At 40.1% G+C, this 15,598-nt stretch overlaps 1 protein-coding gene across 8 annotated transcripts in view; it reads right to left on the bottom strand.

Annotated features, from left to right (window-relative positions):
- Positions 1-600: 600 nt before the first annotated feature.
- ATXN7L1 (ataxin 7 like 1) overlaps positions 601-15,598 on the bottom strand; it is a 203,032-nt gene continuing 188,034 nt past the window's right edge. For all 8 annotated transcript variants that reach the window (XM_077835519.1, XM_077835520.1, XM_077835527.1 and 5 more), the window contains 2 exons: positions 5,733-5,807; positions 601-3,246 (listed from right to left, as the gene is read on the bottom strand). In XM_077835519.1, coding sequence (XP_077691645.1) covers positions 3,205-3,246; positions 5,733-5,807 — 117 coding nt within the window. In that variant the 3' untranslated portion in view covers positions 601-3,204. The remainder of the gene's footprint in view (positions 3,247-5,732; positions 5,808-15,598) is intronic.

Here is a 15,598-nt window from a genome sequence, read left to right as displayed (position 1 = left end):
GTTTTAGTTACTAGAACATATGTTATTTTTGTTTTGTTTGTAACCATCCCTGTCTCTCATTTTCTCTTGCTTGGTATCACAAATCTATGTTGTTTATTAATGAATTTATTTTTGTTTTATTATAAATTCATCCCAGTGCTGTTACACTGAAGTAAGGCATTCATCCTCAGTTGAACCAGCAGGCTGGTGTGTAATCTGTCTCCTTGGAGACAGTGGCCCTACTAATTTCTGAGTGGTGTCCGGACTAGACACTGCAGAGAGATGTCTCTGGGGAACTCAGAAACTGGGGTTCACTGCATGTTACCTTGAGGGTTAGGTTTAGACTGGCAAATTCTTGAGGCGTTTGTTGGCGAGACCAACCGACTGGTGTGGCAGGGATCTCTCACAGTTTAAGCTCTGCCAAAGCTCTCACCTGCAGAGGCAGAGGGGTAACAGTGGCTTACGGTTCTGGGCACCTCGAGAAAGCATCACAGAACCCTTTTAGTCCAACTGGTTGGTTCTCCGCACAGGAGTTAATCTTACCCTGTGAAATGAAGCAAAGTGCAATTTCACAATATATACACACACATTTGTTTTGAAAGTTAAAGAAGACACTGCACATTTTTTCTTACAAACATATAAATTATTTTATTTACAAAGCCATGTTACAAAAAAAATAATAATAAAGCAAAAAACAAAAAAATACAATCGCTCACTAGAGAATATCTCCAGGCCCGGTGTTGAACCATGGCAGTATCAATCAGATACATGTTTGTTCTGTTTTTCCTTTTTTAAAACTGTAAGCCATAGAATTTACTATTTACACCTACTTTAGACATTTATTCTGCTTACAATTATCACAAGCATGGAATGAATTCTATTTGATACTGCTAACACAGAAAGGTGCAGGACAAAGAATGAAAATACTTAGTGTTACAAAATATGGACTGTAGAAAAGAAATTGACTGTACAAGTATGGCATTATTTTTTTAGAATGATTGGACATGCTTTCTTCAAAAGTTTTCTGGAAAAATTTCTAAAATCTGAAGTAGGAAAGCACAATATAGCAGGTGCAAATTCATTTCTGTGCAACAACAGTTATTTAATATACCCCATGACTGACCAGCTATGCAAAACCCACAGAGTTTTGTTAAAGTGCCATGGGTCAACAGCATAACAAAATATAAGGTGTAAATAGAAAAATTTCATTTTTTTTCTTTTTTTAAAACAATAGTTCACTGAGAATCAGCAATAATAGAATATGCTGTATAAACTATTCTCTACAAAGGTCGATCAGCACTATTTACAATTGTTACAACGATACAAAAGAAGGCATACAAGTTATCCAAGTCGCTTTTTTTATTTTTTTTATGGCTGACGGGCCTATGCATTGCGTATGTCTAACAACCAAAGCTTCTGAGCCTATATTGCTGGAAACAAATCACAAGATCTTCAGGCAAATGAGGGAGAAAAAGAACGGCTGAGTGAATGCTACACTAATAATGCATTATAGGCTGGTCCAGTTTATATCCATTTTTAAAAATGTTTATTTCCATTTCACTTTTCAGGCTGAAGTTTTTAATACATATAAAATCAAATAATGCTTCTTTAATGAAGGGAGAAATACCATGGGGTTTTCACTTGACACTTAGCTTTCACCAAATGCTGTCAGGCCTAAGCCAGTTGAAAAAAATTTAAGCAGCATTCAAAGGTTCATCTCCAGGTTCCAGCTTTCCAATTAAAAGATGCATGTAAAGAGCTAAAAGTCCTTAAAACGACTGAATTACTCCTTCAGTCACTGACAAGCTTTATTTCTCAGAAGCAGCCACGGAATCCCACAAGCACTATTTTCCCTCTGGAAGCAGAGGGACACTTCATCAATTACAGAGGGTAACTTTGTTACTAAGATTTTTAAATTCCTGCAGTTTTACAACTCAAAATAAATTAAACAACAACATAGTTCTGCTTCTAAAACCGAACAAGACAAAAATTGTGCAAAAATAACAAAGATATGTACACATTTTTCAGTCTGAAGAAATGGTCAATAAAAACATAATTCAAAGAACATTTTAAAAATATAAAACATTGCTTAAACTTTCCTACATTTCATACTGTTTCTGAAACTATTCTGGTCAGCTAGCTCCGAAATATAGTAAAACATAAATTATTACAAAATTAACACTATAAAAATTTACTTTAGGAATATCTTCTAAACTTTTTTCAAAGGGTCTAGCCTCATTTACAATTCCTTAAACATTTTATAATTCTTAAAATCTGCCTTAAGCCTTCTTTTTTAAAAAAAGAAAAAAGTAATCTCCTTACTATCTGCAGTCTCTCCTTTCCCCAAGATGTAATTAAACCAGCATATAAGTGCACTTTTAACACTGTAGAAATAAAAATGAACTCCTCTGTACTAATGTTCCAGTACCTGGTATCAATTTTCTGATTATAAAATCTACATTTTATATAAAAAAAAATCAGTAATCCTATAAGAAACACTGTCAGTGCAATTCTATTGATGCAAACCAATCTGTTCAACTCCTGTCCTTGCAAACCCAAATTGTTTAATGAAGCAAATTAGTAGTATGATTTTAGGGGTCACAACTCCCATCACGATATGGGGAATTTTCATGTTTGCGTTCCTACCAACTTTAGCAGGAGTTAGATGTGTAAATCCTCCATGTGTTGATTGGAGTACAGACTCCTTAAGAGCCTGATCCTGAGCACTCAGAACTCCCAATGAAGTCAATGGGAGTTATGGGTGCTGAGCATCCATCAAGATTAGTTCTTAAAGTTGCAATGCCCCAGTTGTTACAAACTGCTGAGAAATGCACTAGGTAATATTTTTTTATCCATAAGACAAGCATAAATCCAGAGATTACTGTAGTTTGTAATTAATGACAACAATTTTTGGGGACAATTTAAAATCCAAGACATGAATTAGATTATTTTGGAATGTCCACTGTTACTGTTGTAAGAAACAAAGGGAGCAAAGCAACATTAATAGCTTGAGAAGGCATGAGACAGAACAAAGCAGAATGCACAGATCAGTGGCAAATACAAGCGAGAAACTAAACAATCCACTATTATAGCAGTTTTCTGTAAATTTCATTTAGAACCACAAACTGATAAAAGGTTAAATCCACCTGCAGGACACAGAAAATAAAAACTCTGTGTTGTAGGGTTGCTGAAAGCTAGAGATTATAGGCTGGTTCCTTTTCCTTGCTATGGAAGAGTCCTTATCCTACCAGTCCGATTTGATGTTTTCTAAAAGAGAAACCAGAGCCAGTTTCAAAACCATGAAACATTTCCCAGTACACGCGCTTGTTCATTCAATACTGTAACAACTTTAATAATGCACCTGCTGCTGGAAAGGCTAAAAAAGGAATTTGTTTTTCTTAAATCTCATAACAAGTAAAGTTTAATCTATTTTGAGAAATAAACTCATTACATTAGACTCCAGTGAAAAGAAGCTGTATCAAATATGCTGTATGTTTCCATGTTTCTGTGTGTAGGGTTTAAAAAAAAAAGATTCAGCGATACACTGACTTAATGAACACAAGAATCAGGGCAAATGTGAAATAACAAACAGGAGGCAGATCTAAAGAATCTCTTCCTTATACATCACATCTCCACTAGCCTTAGGCAGAAAAGTTGCTGTAATCCCAAATGACATACAGTGCATTGTCACCTCTTACTACAGTGATCTGTTATACATATTAAAAAACCATAATGAGGGATTGAAATATTAAAACATTCAGGTACCTAAAAATATTACAAAGACAAAAAAAAAGAGATTAATTATAAATCTAATGCAGGGATGGATGTTATGGCCAGTAATTCTGGGGAAGTCTGCTTTTAGTTCGCAGCTGACATTAACAGGTAGAAGACATTTTCATGTAAAGTAATCACTTTACCAACTCCATTATGGTTTATTAAAAACTACACAGTGCGGGCTACTGTGACAATATCCTGATTGCTACAACTTTCAGATACCAGATCAGTTTATGTAATTGACAAAAATCTTACAAAGAGACATTGCCATATAGCATAAACCTAATATTTGACTTCCAGAGCACTCTGTTGCCAATTCATATTATCAATATTAACCCCAATCATTCAAAAACTCTGAGTCAGGCCCCACTAAATCATGAGGTTTAAAAACAACAATATATTTTGGTTTATTTGCGTTTAGGGTTCATGTTTTCAAGCTTCAGCTGTCACTGTGAGGGCTAGAACCTTACTTTTTTTTAAAATGAAAGCTCAGATTTTCACTCAGTGACTAACAGCTGGGGCTTTAGAAAAATCACCAAATATTGCAGTGCTTGATAAGACTGTAAGAGCTGGCAACAGTGTAATAGCTTCTGTTTATGTACGACTGCCACAAAATCAATGTTTTGTACTCTTGGGTTCTCACTGGTGGATCCAGTACAGTAGTTAACTAACAAGCGTTATTCCTGGGGTTGTGTATAGATGATGCAGCTGAATGAACAAAACAGGAATTGCCCCTTGAATCAACCAAAAATCTGTATTATGCCTTGTAACAGCTTTTGCCCCTGACTGCTGTTGGCATTTGGATGTCATTCTCTCAAAAATAAAAGCCAGTGTGCAAGGAGAGATTTTCCAATGCATTTATTTATTATTAGTAGTTCTTCCTCCATGTACTTCCTCCTTTAAATCAGCAAGCAAGAGGGAATAAATTATTTTATTTTAGGTCATATTTTGGCAGTTCATCTCTAGATGATGGTGATTCAGATTATTGTCAATGGGGGAAAATGATGCAAACTATCAGCATTAGGATTATCACTATTTCTGTTGTTTATTTCTCTCCTCCCTTGTCTACACAGGGAAAATTGACCAGCATTGACTGCTTTGTGAGTGGCATTCATATTCCTGAATAAAGTCATTTCTGTTCTGGAGGAGACGGTCCATATGGGGAATAGCTATGGGGGAATATCTTATCCTTCTCTAGGGACTTGATACAGTGGGAAAGCTTGTGTGTTCCAATGACCCTGAGAGCTAGGCTGGTGGGAGTTTAACTCCTGGTAGGGCTGTCCAAGATGGACATGTCAAAGGGTAGGGACCAAATGAAAAGCAGTCGACAGGTCCTCCAGGTTGAGCAACAGGCCAACAACCTGCCCTCTCAAACAAGCTGCGTTATACAAACACAACAAGGTAGTCATTCCAGCAAAGAGTATGATAGAGAGGGATGGCAGAGCGTTGTTCATGCCCTGAGCGATGTCTGATGGTGTGGGAAGGACTCAGATTCAGAGTGGTTTGTATGGCTATGACAGTCAATTTCCTTGTGTAGACAAGCCCTTGTCTCCTCCTCTCTAACATTTCTCTGTCCTACTACTCTTTGCTGTAACTGCATCAGCCTAGTCAGTTTCCTTTTGCAGTGAGTTTTGTGTGTAAAGCACTGTTTCAGTTGCTGCTGGCTGGTGTTCCACCACATCAGAGACAGCTGGCCAGGCAAACAACAAATTGATTGGGCTGTGGTGTGCGTGGCCAACAATATGCAGGAAACTCACCATTCATACACACTTTGGGAGCGATAAACTGCTGCAAAAAGAATCTTAATGAGGGGGAAAAAATCTAATATTAATTTATAAAAGGAGGATTAAATCTACAGAGGACAAAGATTAAAAATATAATTTAATACATAAAACGATTCAAACATTACTTGACAGAGTATCTGGTATTTGACTACTTAAGTGCACTTTTGCTTAGAAAACAACAACCGCAAAACTTACTTGTCTGTTGTGTACTGGGTTTGATGTACTTGAAGGACTGGATTGTGACAAAGCTACACTGCTATTTTTTCCAATCTGAAAGACATTAATTGAATAGTATTGAAAGGCACATTGTTGTCAGATGCATGGAAAGCCTGTATTGGCCTTGTTTTCTTTCATGTTGAAAGCACCTTTTACATTTATTTAGAAAACAGAGGTAACATTGCTACTGTCTATTGAAAAACAAATTTCTTTAGATATATTCCTAGTGATCTCAGTGAACCTGTTAAGGCAGGCAAATGTAGTTACACTTCACAAAGCACATAAGAAACACTAACTGGAACAGTATGGGACAGAAAAACAACAAATCAGACGGACCCTCTGTCTAGCTTGTAGTGACTCGACTTTGACTTGTGGGCTACAAGCTGATTTCAGACTGATGCACTGGGCTGCAGCTAATCTATTGCAGCACCTCAAGCTAGTGGACCCATTGCAAAGGCATCAAGCTGCTGAGTCTTCAGTAATCCTTTGGATTTCTGACCTCAAAATTTATTACATTTTGCTGTGTGTCTTGGTCAGCCTCCAGTACTTGTCCCTGTGAATCTGCAGCCCTAACAGCTGCAAATGGGAAGTGCTGTATTATACTCTGTTACCTCTGACTGTTGTGTAGGGGTACACTTATGACTATTTTGATTACACTGTTGAATTTTAGAATGGAGCAAGATACTTTGCATACCCCTAGTTTAATGTTTACACCCTTAAACCCCTTTTGTTACACGTTGTCTAACAAAATCCTTTTAAAGTATAGTCAAAGTATGGCGCTTGCTTCTGTTTTTTGTATAGTTTATTCTACATATTAATCACCCTCTGCGTAAAGCAAGGTATCCCAATGCCCCTTAAGTTCCTTTCCTTGTTTTTAGCTTCAGTTTGCATCCTGAGTCTGTTACTTTCATAAATAGGTTTGTTGCATCCATTCCTTTATATTGTACCTTTCAGCATTATAGACTCTTTACAGACCCTTGCAATTGCTTCTTTTCTAGCTATTTCTCATAGATATATATGTTGTCTCAACTGCACAGAGCCCTCTCTCTCTGCTTCTACATGTTTATTTCCCTGTACAGAGTATCAAAGCCATAACACATGTTGATTCAGAGCAAATCCTTCCCTCTGCTAGTTGGTCAGAGGAAAAAGGGAAGAGAGCATTTTTCAATCAGACTGACATGGTCCTTCTACGGTGCACAAGAAGGTATAGCCAGATTCATTTATTAGCCCAGTGGACAGGGAATTTGCATTGCACTTGAGGAGAGGGACACTTACATGCTTTCTTCTATATACGTTGTATTAGCCTGCTCACCTCTCAATGCTTCCTTCTGCCTCCATCTACTGGGGCAGGGTTGTTTAATGGTAAGGCGTGTTTTTGCACAGAATATGTTAGAATGTCTGATTATAAAAAGAGTGATGGAAAAGGTAGTAAATCTCTTCTCCATGTGCCCCATAACTGGGGATTATGATCCATATTATACCATGCCTTACAGTGCCTGGATTCAGTGGGCTGAGCTACGGCCACTGCTTCACGATTCTATCCATAGCATGCTTTCTGTTTAACTCTGACCCCGTTAGTTATTTTCAAATGGTCTGAAAAGGGTTTCAAATGTGGGGAAGTTGTGTGTGTATGAGAGTATGAGGTAGACACAGCTAAGAGAGGACAAACTATGAACCTGATCCGTGTGTCCAAATGAGCTGTGTTTGGTGCCGGATGCAGGGGGAGGGTAGGGCAGGGCAGAAAGGTAGTTTCAAGCCACCTTTCTAATCCCTCATATGCTGCGGCTGGCTGGGTCCTGGTTTGGACTCTGGCATAACAGTGCAGGTGTCTGGGGATTGCTAGAGCACACTCTGCTCAGTCCACCCTGCCCTGCCCTGGTACACCCTTGTGCTGGGATTGGGAGGCTCAGAGCACGTGGGATAGAGCTGGCTACATGGAATGACACCATTTGAAATCTTTCCTATACAAAGAGTATCACCAGCTGCTTGATATGGGCAGCACAAAGCCTCCAGAAACCAGTGCAGAGGATCTGACCCCAGGAGTGTAAATTTGCAGTGAGATCACTTTACTGGACCACAGAGTTTTTTTGAGAGTCAGTGCAACGTAATGTGTAGACACATATTTAGATAAAATTTAGTCAAAATATTATTATAAAATTGTCCATGGCACATCCCAGGGTTTGCATGGATGCCAGTGCTCTGTTAGGTTTTTCTCTCTCTCTGTATATATTATACCATGCCTTACAGTGCCCTAGCAGTGCAGTATACAGGCATTTATAACCGCTCAGTACTGGGGAATGTTGTCTTTTTAAGCCTCAGGAGCATTTTCTCTGAGGATGCAGGGATCACATATGCTTATCCTGGATTGGTACTGGTGTGTGGCTGACAAACACGTTTGGAAAAGGTAATTTACCAGAGCAATGAATTTCATTGTCAAACCGTCTCGATTTTATAACATTCATTGGGGAAGAAGCAAAGGTCTCTCTCCTGAGTGGAGTGAGACACACACTGAAGATCAGTGACTGTTTCCTTTTCCTTGCTGCTCGTGGCAGAAGGGATATGAGAGCGTATGGGGTTGGTCAGAGTTGAGTTGGGTTTTTACCAGCTTTGTGGCCTTTTTCCCTTTTCCCCCAGGTCCTATCTTTTGTTGTTTGTCCACTCCACACATTTATCAGGGCTTGGTCTTTGTCTCAGTCCTACCTGTTCATGACATTAACCTTTAACATTAACCATTAACCTTTTTCCTCGGGGCTGTTTTGACTCAATCTTGGTGCCTCTATGCATGTTATCCAAAACAAGTCCTCTCTTTTACTCATATCAGAGACAAGTCTGACGTATGGTTACAGACCTTCCCAGTACTGCATGCAGATAACCAGTGCCTGACATCTACAGTCACTAATGGAATAAGCTGAGCGTATGGGTTGTTTACAGAGTACTGCAACATGTAAACACTTTTCCTAGCCACTGAAGGCATCATCATGTCAAGTCCACAGCAGGGAGTTATAGGATACTATCAGGAGAATGATATGAAAAATTCATTATAGCCAATTTTCAAATTAAATTAAGGTCCGTTTAACTCCTCCCCCACTTACAACGCTTTGAACTGGTAAGTCTTTTCATTGGTAAGTCTCATTGCTCTTTACAATGGTGGGTGATCATTATGTCCCCATTTTACAGATGAGGAAACAGGCATTGAGAGGCGTGGTGACTTGTTCTAGGGCAGGGGTCCCCAACGCAGTGCTCGTGGGAGCTGCGGTGCCTGCGGGTGCCATGGCACCTGTGAGGGCATTTTTGTGCGCCCGCAGGACACCCCACTGCCGAAATGCCACCGAGAAGAGTTGCCGTTTCTTAGCGGCATTTCGGCGGGGGCGCTTCTCCTTGCTGCCACTTTTTGGCGGCGGCATTTTGGTGGCAGGGTGTCTGGCGCCCGCCACAGTCTTCTGGGAATAGCAATATGCCTCTGTCCTCTGGTGAGTCAGTGGCACATCTGGGAGTAGAACCCAGGCCTCTTGACTCCCATTCATTTAATGCTCCTGCGAATGTGATAACACAGGAGACGGAATCCTTGGTGTATAAACAGAACAGATTAACCATGTGGTTGCAGCAGCATGAGCTTCCTCACACAGCTCTGCTGGTAGTGCTTAACCCTGACATGGAGGGATTACTTCCAAGAGTGGGAGGGTAGTTCAGAGTCAGAGCCCGTCTGGTCCATGGCACTCTAAGGTGATGAGTAATAAAAGGGTTCCAGTCATGGTGGTGCTTTCTTGGTGATAGGGATAACTTTACACAGGAATTAGAGTGAGGCCAGCTATCAGTTTATTCCACATATAAACCGGTCTATTTCACAGCCATTAAAAGGTAAAGCTTTCAGATATTGCCTCCCTGGGCCAGATTTGAGGTAGATGTGAAGAGCTCCACACCCTATCACCAGTCACCTGAGCCCTTCAGTGCCCTGCCCCTTGCTCTCTTATTATAAGGGGAGACCTACAAAATGCCAACCTTACATCAGGGAACAGCAGCAAGATTCCCAGTAACACTAATCTGTCGTAGAATTCTAGAAACACAAATACTGTAAGAACACAGCCTGTCAAGATTCAATCCAGCTTTAAACTGGCTTTGAACTTTTCCAACAGAAGACCTCATCCCCCAGCTTTTTCAATAGTCACACGTGAGGCGAATAAAGTTATTCAGTTGCTATATTTAGGTAGTTACAAGTTTAGATTTGTATGTAACATAAATACATGCAGTATGTAATGTGCACAGTCTTTATTATGTACCCATACTTCTGCCTCCTTGTTGCAAAGATGATTAGTTGCCAGTTACACTGAGCTCCATCATAATCACCTATAGTGTACTTAGTTCCCAAGGTAATGTTTTAAAGTGGAACTGTAATTACACTTTTATATAAATATTGTATGATGCTTAAATATCCATGTTCCTAAGACATTTATTCCATGTACTTAACCTCTTACTCTAGGGAAGTTTATCGGTACATATTAGTCTCACATTTACAAATATTCAGATAAGACAGGCCCTATGGTTCATATTATTTTGTTGTTTTACATAGTGCCATCCTTGTGCGTGTGCTTTACAATAATAATATTACTTCAACAGTGTTTCACATATTCAAAGCAATGTACAAATATTAACTAATCCTCACAACATCCTTGGGAGGTAGTTTAGTACTATCCTCATTTGACAGCTTAGGGCAGTGGTTCTCAACCTTTCCAGACTACTCCTTTCAGGAGTTTGATTTGTCTTGTGTACCCCAAGTTTCACCTCACTTAAAAGCTACTCGCTTACAAAATCAGATGTAAAAATACAAGTGTCACAGAACTGAAAAATAGTTCACTTTTTCATTTTGTCTGTATGAAATTTTAGTTTGTACTGACATTGCTAGTGCTTTTTATGTAGCCTGTTGTAAAACTAGGCAAATATCTACATGAGTTGATGTACCCCCTGGAAGATCTCTGTGTACCCCCAGGGGTACGTGTACCCCTGGTTTGAGAACCACTGGCTTAGGAGACTGAAGCACAAGTGAAAGTGCAAGGTCACACACCAACTCAGTGAGAGAGCTGGGATTAGAACTCAGGACTTCCCAAGTTTGACCCCCACATTCATTTCTTCAAACCATGCTACTTACTGACACTCAGGCAGAAGGTGACAAGTCCCTGCTCCCAAGATCTTATGTGTACTAATATTCTGTAATAACATCATCTATAGTCTGACTTTCCTCCCTTTTGAGATATTAAAAGTTTCTTGTATCTAAGGCATCCCAGTATTTTGGGGGCACATATTTCAAAAGCACTGGCATGGAGAGGGGAAGCTAAGGCTGATATATAGGGTGTTCCAATGATTGTCTGGGGATGAAGTTAAATCCAGGCCATTTGGACAGAGCTAAATGCCTAAGCTATGTGATCAACCACAAATGAAAAACCATGCCATTATCCCCCACAAAGAAATAAAATTATCCATTTTCAAAAGCCAAAATAAAGAATCTCTTCGTAGGTTATGTAATTATTGTAGCTCTACTGGTAGCAGGAGAGAGAAAATATATAATGGTGCCCCCCTTGGGGCTTTTCACTCTGCCCACTACACCAGTCTGAGAGCCCTATTCGTCCTCTTTTCCCATTTCTGTGCTGCTCCTATGTATGGAATGCCCTTCCCAAACCATCCTCTATTCATTCATGTTCCCTTTAAAAACTCACTTCTGCAATGTCCAAATGGAGGGAGAGTTTTCATTTAAAACAAAACAAAAAGCCTCACGCAAAGCTATCCCCATTTCTGGGTTTTGCAGTTGTCTTGTCTTCTACAGCTCTCTCTCCTCTCTAGACCAGTGGTTTTCAACCTTTTTTCATTTGCAGACCCCTAAACAATTTCAAATGGAGGTGCAGACCCTTTGGAAATCTTAGACATAGGGGTCCGCAGACCACAGATTGAAAACCACTGTTCTAGACTGAAACCCCGCATGGAAAGGACTAGCTTTGTGTGCACTGCATACAAATAATAAATCATAATAAAGGTTTTATCGGTATGCATTTGGCCACAATTTATTTATTCTCACACCTTACACTTTTGCCCTCATATGGTGCCATTTTCTCCAAGGATTTCAAAGTTCTATAATTAGTGGCAATTCTCCATCCTAGATTTAGGTGGGCCATCGTAACCGACTTTATTTGATTCTGTTTATTTAGATATTTAAAAACTGCATTGAATTCAGTGGTCTGAGCACATGCACATTAAAACAATAACCAACTGCTCAGTAAAGGTGCTTTGGAAATTGCCTCATACATCTCTGCTTTAGCTACCAGAATGTTCAATGAAATGCCCTCCATGGAGGTTCTGCTGCTTTGGAGCCCTCTGGTGGAATCTGTGTTACATACAATCCGTGGCAACAAAGCAAGTTCAGGGGGGAAACTGTGCTGTTAAACAGCTATGAATGGTGCACAGAACTGTGATTAAGATGAATTTATTTTACTTTGACTTAAGTTTTCCTACTTCTGATTGGGAATCAGCATCAGGGATCCAAGGGTGGCTGTACCATTGTTTCAGTGTAAGCAAAAAAGAAAAAAGCTTCTGACCACACCCCGCCTCCCCACTGAAAAATGTAAATACTACCATTTGATAGATGGTGAAGACACAGGCAGTTCACAGATCAGGCACAGAAGTTTGATGATTTGCCTAAGGTCACAAAGCAAATCAGTGACAGATCTGGGAGGAACCAGACCCCAGCAACAGAACTTAGAGGGACTGACAATCAGCTACCTGCTCTAAAAGACAAACTGTTCAGAATTTGTCACCCAATTAAAGTGGAAAGGGAAAACCCCTTAACATTACTATTTATAAAAGCAATTAAAATCAAATGAAGATACAGGTTATTGTGGAAATAAAGGCTAATTTTACAAATACCAGCTCAATGTATTAAAATAGCTATAGTAATTAACTAGTGTATCACAACCTTTTCAATACCATGACCCCATGTTACAATAGAAATAGCACTGGGTTCCCAAACTGCCATCTATCCATAAAGAGAGAGAGTATGGCCATAACTCTTCCCTTGCTCCCCCAGCTTTGTTTGTGACCCCCGACGGTGAGAACCCATGAACTAGTTTATACCACATGGAGTTTCTTTTAACAAGTAAAAAAACCGAGGCGTACTTGTGGCACCTTAGAGATTAAAACTTATTTGGGCATAAGCTTTTGTGGGCTAAAACCCACTTTATTGGATGCATGCAGTGGAAAATACAGTAGGAAAATATATATACACAGAGAACATGAAAAAATGGGTCTTGCCATACTAACTGTAATGAGACCAATCAATTAAGGTGGGCTATTATCAACAGGAGAAAAAAAACCTTTTGTAGTGATACAGGATGGCCCATTTCCAACAGTTGACAAGAAGGTGTGAGTAACAGTAGGGGAAAAAAATTAGCATGGGGAAATAGTTTTTACTTTGTGTAATGACCCATCCCCTCCCAGTCTCTATTTAAGCCTAATTTAATGGTGTCCAGTTTGCAAATTAATTCCAATTCTGCAGTCTCTCGTTGGAGTCTGTTTTTGAAGTTTTTTTGTTGGAGAATTGCAACTTTTAGGTCTGAAATTGAGTGACCAGGGAGGTTGAAGTGTTCTCTGACTGGTTTCTGAATGTTATAATTCTTGATGTCTGATTTATGTCCATTTATTCTTTTGCGTAGAGATTGTCCGGTTTGGCCAATGTACATGGCATTGCTGGCACATGATGGCATATATGGCAGGTGAACGAGCCTCTTATGGTGTGGCTGATGTGATTAGGTCCTATGATGGTGTCCCTTGAATAGATATGTGGACAGAGTTGGCAACAGGGTCTGTTGCAAGGATAGGTTCTTTGGTTAGTGTTTTTGTTGTGTGGTGTGTGGTTGCTGGTGAGTATTTGCTTCATGTTGGGTGGCTGTCTGTAAGCGAGGACTGGCCCGTCTCCCAAGACCTGTGAGAGTGAGGGATCGTCCTTCAGGATAGGTTGTAGATCCTTGACAATGTGCTGGAGAGGTTTTAGTTGGGGGCTGAAAGTGACGGCTAGTGGCGTTCTGTTACTTTCTTTGTTGGGCCTGTCCTGGAGTAGGTGACTTCTGGGTACTCTTCTGGCTCTGTCAATCTGTTTTTTCACTTCAGCAGTGGGTACTGTAGTTTTAAGAATGCTTGATAGAGATCTTGTAGGTGTTTGTCTCTGTCTGAGGGGTTGGAGCAAATGCGGTTGTATCTTAGAGCTTGGCTGTAGACAATGGATCGTGTGGTGTGGTCTGGATGAAAGCTGGAGGCATATAGGTAAGTATAGCGGTCAGTAGGTTTCCGGTATAGGGTGGCGTTTATGTGGCCATCGCTTATTAGCACTATAGTGTCCAGGAAGTGGATCTCATGTGTGGACTGGTCCAGGCTGAGGTTGATGGTGGGATGGAAATTGTTGAAATCATGATGGAATTCCTCAAGGGCTTCTTTTCCATGGGTCCAGATGATGAAGATGTCATCAATGTAGCGTAAGTAGAGGGGCATTAAGGGACGAGAGCTGAGGAAGCGTTGTTCTAAGTCAGCCATAAAAATATTGGCATACTGTGGGGTCATGCGGTTACCCATAGCAGTGCCGCTGACTTGAAGGTATACATTGTCCCAAAATGTGAAACAGTTGTGGGTGAGGACAAAGTCACAAAGTTCAGCCACCAGGTTTGCCGTGACATAATCAGAGATACTGTTCCTGATGGCTTGTAGTCCATCTTTGTGTGGAATGTTGATGAAGAGGGCTTCTACATCCATAGTGGCCAGGATGGTGTTTCCAGGAAGATCACCGATGGATTGTAGTTTCCTCAGGAAGTCAGTGGTGTCTCAAAGATAGCTGGGAGTGCTGGTGGCGTAGGGCCTGAGGAGGGAGTCTACATAGCCAGACAATCCTGCTGTCAGGGTGCCAATGCCTGAGATGATGGGGCGTTCAGGATTTCCAGGTTTATGGATCTTGGGTAGTAGACAGAATACCCCTGGTCATGATTCCAGGGGTCTGTCTGTGCAAATTTGTTCCTGTACTTTTTCAGGGAGTTTCTTGAGCAAATGGTGTAGTTTCTTTTGGTAACCCTCAGTGGGATCAGAGGATAATGGCCTGTAGAAAGTGGTGTTGGAGAGCTGGCTAGCAGCCTCTTGTTCATATTCCGACCTATTCATGAAACGACAGCACCTCCTTTGTCAGCCTTTTTGATTATGATGTCAGAGTTGTTCATGAAGCTGTGGATGGTGTTCTGTTCTGCATGGCTGAGGTTTTGGGGCAAGTGATGCTGCTTTTCCACAATTTCAGCCCATGCACGTCGGTGGAAGCACTCTATGTAGAAGTCCAGTCTGTTGTTTTGACACCCATTTTTTCATGTTCTCTCTGTGTATATATATCTTCCTACTGTATTTTCCCCTGCATGCATCCGATGAAGTGTGTTTTAGCCCACAAAAGCTTATGCCTAAATATATTTTTTAGTTTCTAAGGTGCAACAAGTAAGTACTCCTTGGTTTTTTTGCTGATACAGACTAACATGGCTACCACTCTGAAACCTTTTAACAAGTTTCTTTTAAGCCCTTTTACTACTTTGTTTTTTGTAATAAGTGCACTGTGGATTGTTCCAACAGTCACAGTATTCTGTGAAAACTACCATTCCATCTCTTTTAAATATGTTGATCTGAATTATTCAGTCACGATGTTTAAAGCAGTCACTATGCTTTTTGTGTAATGCATACAATTTAAAAATTATTTGAGCATTAATAAAAACAAATTAGAATGTTTTTAAAACAAATCCACATGTAAAGCGAACTTTCATTCTCCTGGTTCCAACTGTGAAATA

This window comes from Eretmochelys imbricata, chromosome 1 (genome assembly GCF_965152235.1).
Source record: "Eretmochelys imbricata isolate rEreImb1 chromosome 1, rEreImb1.hap1, whole genome shotgun sequence".
NCBI classification, from domain to species: domain Eukaryota; kingdom Metazoa; phylum Chordata; order Testudines; family Cheloniidae; genus Eretmochelys; species Eretmochelys imbricata.
Note: the sequence above shows the minus strand (reverse complement) of the source record. Positions and strands in the feature narration are given on the sequence as shown.